This window comes from Quercus robur, chromosome 2 (assembly GCF_932294415.1).
Source record: "Quercus robur chromosome 2, dhQueRobu3.1, whole genome shotgun sequence".
NCBI classification, from domain to species: domain Eukaryota; kingdom Viridiplantae; phylum Streptophyta; class Magnoliopsida; order Fagales; family Fagaceae; genus Quercus; species Quercus robur.
Genome location: NC_065535.1, coordinates 66,997,500 through 67,005,999, shown reverse-complemented (window position 1 = coordinate 67,005,999; position 8,500 = coordinate 66,997,500). Strand labels below are relative to the sequence as shown.

Genomic DNA, 8,500 nt, shown 5'->3' with positions numbered 1-8,500 from the left:
TCCCACCAAACTCCATAGATTCCTTTAAACAGTTGACGCAGGCTTTTGGCTCCCGCTTCATCACCAGCACTAGAGTCCCTCGGCCCCTCGATTCCCTTTTATCCCTGTCCATGCGAGAAGGAGAAACGCTGAAGGCCTACTCGGACAGATATTGGGAGATGCACAACGAGGTAGAAGGAAGTCACGATGACGTCGCCATCAGTGCCTTTAAAAGGGGCTTGCCGACAGAGCATGGCTTAAGAAAGTCCCTTACTGGGAAACCAGCCACCAGCGTGCGGCAACTCATGGACAGGATAGACAAGTATAAAAGGGTCGAAGAGGACCAGCAAACTGGGAAGGGAAAGGCGAAGTTTGTCCCTCAGGAGAGAAGGGACTTCAGGTCGGACCGCTTCAGTGGCAGTAATAAGCCGAGAAGAGATTATACGGAACAATCGAGATCTACAGGGGCCCAGGTAGTCCACGCTGTGTTCCGAGAGCCATTGCACGAGATCATGGAGAAGATAAAGCACGAACCCTTTTTTCAATGGCCGAATAGGATGGCAGGCGACCCCTCAAAATGCAATCAGAGTCTATATTGTGTGTATCACCAAGAGCCTGGTCATGTCACTGACGAATGCAGGAACCTGAAAAACTATTTGGATCGACTTGTCCGAGAAGGAAAGCTAAGGCACCCGTTGCAACGCCCTGAGCAATCAAATGTCGATACCAGGCAAAGCGCCATGAGGCCACCAATAGGCACGATAAATGTCATTCTTGCCGCACCTGGGAGAACTGGTTCCGGCCCGTTCAGAGTGATGTCAGTGGGTAAGTCCCCGACAGAGCCAGGTGAAAGGGAATCCAGGAGTGCTAGAGGGAGGGCCCTGCCATTGATTGGGTTCACGGAGGAGGACAAGGAGGGAACTATTCAACCCCACGAGGATGCCCTAGTAGTAACGCTCAGAATAGGAGGTTATGACGTGAAGAGGGTGTTAGTTGATCAGGGTAGCGCCGTGGAGGTGATGTACCCAGACTTGTACAAGGGGATGAATTTGAAGCAGGAGGACCTGTCGCCATACGATTCCCCCCTACTTAGCTTTGAGGGAAAAATCGTTATCCCGAAAGGCATGATTAGGTTGCCAGTGCAAACAGACATAGAAGTAGTGGAAGTGGATTTCATCGTGGTGGACGCATACTCACCCTACACAGCTATTGTGGCACTGCCATGGCTTCATACACTAGGGGTTGTGTCGTCTACCCTGCACCAAAAAGTGAAATATCCATCAGAGGGCCGAATCAAAGAGATAGTGGGGGATCAAGGAATGGCCAGGCAATGCATGGTATCGGCAATTGCTCGACAATTAAGCAACAGGCCCTCCACTTCAGCCGGGAATACCTTATAGCAATCAAGGACCCCGGTCCTAGCCACGGGTAGTGAAGGACCGGCCATGGAGGTGAGCTATGAAGAGCTGGAGAAAGTGCTCGTCGGGTCAGACCCCGAGAGATTTTTCCAGATTGGCTCGGAGCTACCAGCACAGGAGAAGTCGGCGCTAATTAATTTTCTGCGCCGAAACGAGGACGTATTCGCTTGGGATCCTTATGAAGCCCCTGGGGTTGACTCAGACCTAATACGCCATCACCTTAACGTTAATCCGGCTATTACACCAAAGAAACAGCCTCCATGGCGCCCGTCAAGGGAGCATGCAGACGCCGTGAGGGAAGAAGTGGCAAAATTGAAAAGAGCTGGGGCTATCAAGGAAGTGTTCTACCCCGAATGGTTGGCGAACACGGTCGTGGTGAAGAAGAAGAGCGGGAAATGGCGAGTCTGTGTGGACTTCACAGACTTAAACAAGGCCTGCCCGAAAGATCCTTTCCCAATGCCGCGGATAGACCGACTGGTCGACGCAACTGTCGGGCATCCCCGAATGAGTTTCTTGGACGCTTTCCAGGGGTACCATCAGATATCCTTAGCCAAGGAAGACCAGGAAAAAACTGCCTTTGTCACCCCAATTGGCAACTATCATTACAAGGTAATGCCTTTTGGCCTGAAGAATGCCGAGTCGACCTATCAAAGGATGATGACTAGGATGTTTGAGCAACAGATGGGAAAAACTGTCGAGGTGTATATAGACGATATGGTAGTAAAGAGTAAATTGGTGACCGACCACGTCAGGGACCTTGACGAGGTGTTTCACATTCTGAGAAGGTACAAGCTGCGATTGAACGCATCCAAGTGCTCATTTGGAGTGGGATCGGGGAAATTCCTTGGCTACATGGTAACCCACCGAGGGATCGAGGTCAACCCTGATCAAATAAGGGCCATTCATAGTATGCAACCTCCTCGGAATCCTAAAGATGTCCAGAAGCTTACCGGCATGATAGCAGCCTTAAACCGTTTCATCTCCCGCTCAGCGGACAGATGCAGACCCTTTTTCCTCCTATTGCACAAGTGGAAGGGTTTCGAGTGGTCTGAAGAGTGTGATTTAGCATTCCAACAGCTCAAGGAATACCTCGCCCGACCTCCGATCATGTCCAGTCCCGAGGCCGATGAGGTGCTGTATGCGTACATTGCAGTCGCCGATCATGCGGTGAGCCTAGTACTAATCCGAGAGGACAATGGCACGCAGCGGCCCGTGTATTACGTAAGCAAGTCGCTACAGGAGGCAGAAACCAAGTACCTCCCCCTCGAAAAGGCAATATTGGCTGTCGTGCAAGCTACAAAGAAGCTTCCCCACTATTTTCAGGCACATACAGTGGTTGTACTGACCCAGCTTCCATTGAAATCAGTCCTCCGTAGCGCTGACTACACGGGGAGAATAGCCAAATGGGGAACCATCTTAAGCGCCTTCGACATTAGATACATGCCACGCACCGCCATAAAAGGTCAAGTCCTCGCCGATCTGGTAGCTGAATTTGCGGAGCCTACCTTGGAAGGGGTGGAAGTATCGGGATCGCCGAATGACGATAGGAGATTGGTCAGCACGATTTCTCTGCAAGAACACGATAAGTGGAGAGCATACATCGATGGTGCAGCAAACCAGAAGGGCTCCGGAGTGGGGCTCGTTCTAATCTCTCCCGAAGGTATAATCTTGGAAAAGTCTTTGAGACTGGGATTCACAGCAACGAATAACGAAGCCTAGTACGAGGCACTGCTGGAGGGGATGTCCATGATCCGGAGGTTGGGTGGAAAATGCGCTAGCATATTCTCGGACTCGAGACTCATAGTGGGGCAAGTAAGCGGGGAATTGGAGGCGAAAGATGAAAGAATGCAGCGGTACCTTGCCCGAGCTAAACGCCTACAAGCGCACTTCGAAGACTTCCATTTAACACATATACCCAGAAGCGGGAATACCCACGCCGATTCTCTGGCAACACTGGCCACATCCTCGGCTCAGCCCCTTCCGCGGGTTATTTTGGTCGAGGACCTCTGCCGCCCCATGGAAGAGGACGCTAACGGTATTCGGGTACATAACGTCGTTGAGGGACCAAGCTGGATGGACCCTCTTGTCCGATTCTTGAAGTACGATTCCTTACCGGACGACAAAGTCGAGGCCGACAAAATCAGGAGGAGGGCTTCTCGATTCTGGTTGTCTGAGGACTCCAAGCTTTACAGACGTTCGTTCTCAGGGCCATACTTGCTGTGTGTGCACCCAGGGGCTACTGAACTCATTCTGGAGGAGCTACACGAGGGTATTTGCGGAAGCCATACGGGGGGTCGGTCCCTCTCCCACAGGGCTATGACGCTGGGTTACTGGTGGCCGAGCATGCATAAAGAGGCTCTGGAATATGTGAAGAAGTGTGACCAATGCCAGAGGTTCGCTCCGAATATACATCAGCCGGGTGGGGTACTTAACCCGTTGTCCAGCCCCTGGCCATTCGCACAATGGGGCCTAGACATATTAGGTCCGTTCCCCAAAGGTGCCGGGAACAAGAAGTTTCTTCTCGTCGGCACCGATTACTTCACGAAATGGGTCGAGGCTGAAGCGCTGGCAAACATTAGGGACGTTGATGTCAAGAAGTTTATCTGGAAAAACATCGTCACCCGGTTCGGTACCCCACACACCCTAATCTCGGACAATGGCCTGCAATTTGATAGCAAGGCCTTTAGGAAATATTGCAGTGAACTGGGGATTATCAACAGGTACTCTACCCCAGCCTATCCGCAGAGTAATGGGCAAGCAGAGGCAATCAACAAAACCATAGTGAGTGGGCTGAAGAGGAGGTTGGACGACGCGAAAGGGAGGTGGGTTGAAGAGCTCGCCCACGTCTTGTGGACGTATCGCACCACGCCCCGCCGATCCACGGGAGAAACCCCATTTTCGTTGACCTACGGGGCCGAGGCCGTCATCCCATTAGAGATAAACTTTCCCTCCCAGAGGACTGCCACATTCAACCCCATTGTTAACAATGGGCTTCTAGAAAAAAGCCTGGACCTCCTTGACGAGAGAAGGGACTGTGCGATGGTGCATCTAGCTCAGTATCAACAAAAGCTCAAGCAGGGCTATGACGCCAAGGTGAAGTCGAGACCCTTGACGCCTGGGGACCTGGTGCTGAGGAAAGTCCTGGGCAACGCGAGGAACCCTGCATGGGGAAAGCTCGGACCAAACTGGGAGGGTCCATACCGTATAACCTCTGTGGCTGGCATTGGAGCGTACTATTTGAAAGACTTGGACGAACATGTAGTGCCACGTCCATGGAATGTAAATAACCTGAAAAGGTACTTTTATTAATGGAAAATACTTTACTTAACGTCGTTTTACTGTACAATTTTCAGTAAGTGTTAAACAGAACCCAAGTCCTGCATGGCTCCTCGGACCACAGACTTGGGGGAAATTAACCACGCAACAATTTTCGGTAAGTGTTAAACAGAACCCAAGTCCTGCATGGCTCCTCGGACCACAGACTTAGGGGAAATTAACCACGCAACAATTCTCCGTAAGTGTTAAACAGAACCCAAGTCCTGCATGGCTCCTCGGACCACAGACTTGGGGGAAATTAACCACGCAACAATTCTCGGTAAGTGTTAAACAGAACCCAAGTCCTGCATGGCTCCTCGGACCACAGACTTGGGGGAAATTAATCACGCAGCAATTCTCAGTAAGTGTTAAACAGAACCCAAGTCCTGCATGGCTCCTCGGACCACAGATTTGGGGGAAATTAACCACGCAACAATTCTCAGTAAGTGTTAAACAGAACCCAAGTCCTGCATGGCTCCTCGGACCACAGACTTGGGGGAAATTAACCACGCAGCAATTCTCAGTAAGTGTTAAACAGAACCCAAGTCCTGCATGGCTCCTCGGACCACAGACTTGGGGGAAATTAACCACGCAACAATTTTCGGTAAGTGTTAAACAGAACCCAAGTCCTGCATGGCTCCTCGGACCACAGACTTAGGGGAAATTAACCACGCAACAATTCTCCGTAAGTGTTAAACAGAACCCAAGTCCTGCATGGCTCCTCGGACCACAGACTTGGGGGAAATTAACCACGCAACAATTCTCGGTAAGTGTTAAACAGAACCCAAGTCCTGCATGGCTCCTCGGACCACAGACTTGGGGGAAATTAATCACGCAGCAATTCTCAGTAAGTGTTAAACAGAACCCAAGTCCTGCATGGCTCCTCGGACCACAGATTTGGGGGAAATTAACCACGCAACAATTCTCAGTAAGTGTTAAACAGAACCCAAGTCCTGCATGGCTCCTCGGACCACAGACTTGGGGGAAATTAACCACGCAACAATTTTCAGTAAGTGTTAAACAGAACCCAAGTCCTGCATGGCTCCTCGGACCACAGACTTGGGGGAAATTAACCACACAGCAATTCTCAGTAAGTGTTAAACAGAACCCAAGTCCTGCATGGCTCCTCGGACCACAGACTTGGGGGAAATTAACCACGCAACAATTCTCAGTAAGTGTTAAACAGAACCCAAGTCCTGCATGGCTCCTCGGACCACAGACTGGGGGAAATTAACCACGCAACAATTCTCAGTAAGTGTTAAACAGAACCCAAGTCCTGCATGGCTCCTCGGACCACAGACTTGGGGGAAATTAACCACGCAACAATTTTCGGTAAGTGTTAAACAGAACCTAAGTCCTGCATGGCTCCTCGGACCACAGACTTGGGGGAAATTAACCACGCAACAATTTTCAGTAAGTGTTAAACAGAACCCAAGTCCTGCATAGCTCCTCGGACCACAGACTTGGGGGAAATTAACTACGCAGCAATTCTCAGTAAGTGTTAAACAGAACCCAAGTCCTGCATGGCTCCTCGGACCACAGACTTGGGGGAAATTAATCACGCAGCAATTCTCAGTAAGTGTTAAACAGAACCCAAGTCCTGCATGGCTCCTCGGACCACAGACTTGGGGGAAATTAACCACGCAACAATTCTCAGTAAGTGTTAAACAGAACCCAAGTCCTGCATGGCTCCTCGGACCACAGACTGGGGGAAATTAACCACGCAACAATTCTCCGTAAGTGTTAAACAGAACCCAAGTCCTGCATGGCTCCTCGGACCACAGACTTGGGGGAAATTAACCACGTAACAATTTTCGGTAAGTGTTAAACAGAACCCAAGTCCTGCATGGCTCCTCGGACCACAGACTTGGGGGAAATTAACCACGCAACAATTCTCAGTAAGTGTTAACCGTTTATGATTCTCAAAAAGCGTTAAAGGGAGCCCAAGTCCTGCGCGGATTCTTAGCCATGGACTTGGGAGAAGTCAGCATTGTAATCTTTTTTTCCCAATTACAAAGCGTCGCCATTCTAACGTATTCATTCATTATTGCTTGATTTTCAGTAATAAAAAGGCAAAACCAATATCCATTCATGAGGAAAACAAAATAGAATAAAGCAGCGATATGTATAACGAAAGAACTGTTGTCATATAATGTTCAAAGTAACTCAGTTCAAGAATATTAGTGAGGATCAAACAAAATGGAGTACAAAAAGCAAAACAGACGAGTTCCTATTCCACGTCCCTAAGGGCCCTGAGCCGGGGCTGGCTGATCATCCGTTGCTCGGTTCTCCGGGGCGATCTCCTGGGCCTGGGCAAGGATCTCACTGATGCGAAGACTGTCCTCGGGTGACTGGCCCTGCGTAGCTTGCTCCGTGCCCCCAGTCTCGGGAATGGAGGAACCTGCTGGAAGAAGCTCAGTGGAGGCGACCTCGCCAGGAATCTCACGTATTTCCGCAGGGAAAAAGATGTTCTTAGTCTTCCTGAGATCAGAATCTACGGGGACGGCTGCCCTATCCATGGCCAATCCCCAGGTCGAGGTGACGTATTCCCTGCAGACGGTGGCAACTTCCTCGGCCAGTCTCTCCTCAGTATCGTGAACTCCACGTTCATACGAAGCCGCCACAGCCTTCTCGGCAACCTCCCTGGACAAGCGAGCTTCCTCCTTGGCCCTTGCAAGCTCAGCCTTAAGCTCCGAAACCGCCTGTTGCTCCGCTGATAGTTTTTCCTCAGAATGACGGAGCTGCTTGCGCAGCTCGTCGGCTTGCTTTTCAGCATTCTTCAAGCCAGCCTCTGCGCTCGCATTGGCCTTTCTCACCACTTTTAGCTCATTATCCTGACGATCAAGATCTCGCTTGAGATCGCCGGCGACCCTCTCAGCCGCAGCACGGGACTGAGCGTCCCTATGCATATCCTCACGGGCCTTCTTGGCCCACTCCTCAGCAACATAAATTTGTTGAGTGACCTGCGCTCAGATGGAAATGAAGACGATACCAAGATAAGACAATAAGAAGGTTCTCAACACAGAGACAAGATAGAAGATTCCACTTACCACAGCCATGTCCCTCTCCAGTGACATGAAAAGTTCTGGCTGACGAATCTTCCTAAGGCCTTCCATATCACGGGGCAAGAGAAGAGGCTGCTGCAGTGCCTCGGCCATGAACGAGGCTTGCTCTCGCTGGGACTCCCATAGGGTCGCATCCCAGAGGATTGGAGCGCCATCTAGCTCGATCCGAGGAGACCATGTTCGTGGTCCCCTCGGAGTGGCCGCCTCATCTCGGCTCTCAATGGACCTGGTCCTTTTCTCTCGGGGCTCTTTCGTGTCCTTGCCCTTCTTTTTAGGCCCGGCTTTCTCACGGGCAACCTCTCCCTCCTCCGTCTCTTCTACAGGCCTTTTTCGCCTTAGGTTAGGCATAGGTTTCAGCGCCGCACCTGACGGGGGAGGGGGAGGGGGAGCGGGGGCTTTGGGGACGGTTTGTCCTTTCAAGACTTCCTTGGAGGTCTGCCCTTTGGACCTGTTGGATAGAAGACCCCTGAGGCCAGTCCTCGGCTGGAGGTCCATTCCTTCCTCTTCTTCTGTGTCCTCGCTGAGATCAGGTTGTGCGATGACCAAACCAGTACCAGCAGCCGCTGAGGCACGGTCTAAATCAGCGTCAGAGTCGGAGATCTCTACTACTCTGACCGAGGCCTCCCCTTCCTCAGTAAATTGGAACTGGTCTATCTGGTCCTCTAAGGATGAATGTGAAGAGCCGGCCTCCTCCTCTGGGATAACTACTGGGGGGAAAGACAT

The 8,500-nt window shown here is 51.0% G+C and overlaps 1 protein-coding gene across 1 annotated transcript; it reads right to left on the bottom strand.

Moving 5' to 3' along the window:
* Positions 1-6,955: 6,955 nt before the first annotated feature.
* On the bottom strand, positions 6,956-8,500 carry LOC126702198 (uncharacterized). The gene is made up of 3 exons (XM_050400859.1): positions 7,979-8,500; positions 7,763-7,888; positions 6,956-7,675 (listed from the first exon to the last, which is right to left on the bottom strand). Exons 1-3 carry the CDS (start codon positions 8,498-8,500, stop codon positions 6,956-6,958), a joined length of 1,368 nt encoding a protein of 455 aa, XP_050256816.1.

What these genes read in the sequence shown, in the direction of transcription:
- LOC126702198 (XM_050400859.1), bottom strand. Translation starts at nt 8,500, where the DNA reads ATGTCTTTCCCCCCAGTAGTTATCCCAGAGGAGGAGGCCGGCTCTTCA. An exon ending in TTGAGAGCCGAGATGAGGCG is followed by an intron (nt 7,889 to 7,978) that starts GCCACTCCGAGG and finishes TGGGAGTCCCAG; the next exon opens with CGAGAGCAAGCCTCGTTCAT. An exon ending in TGGAGAGGGACATGGCTGTG is followed by an intron (nt 7,676 to 7,762) that starts GTAAGTGGAATC and finishes ATCTGAGCGCAG; the next exon opens with GTCACTCAACAAATTTATGT.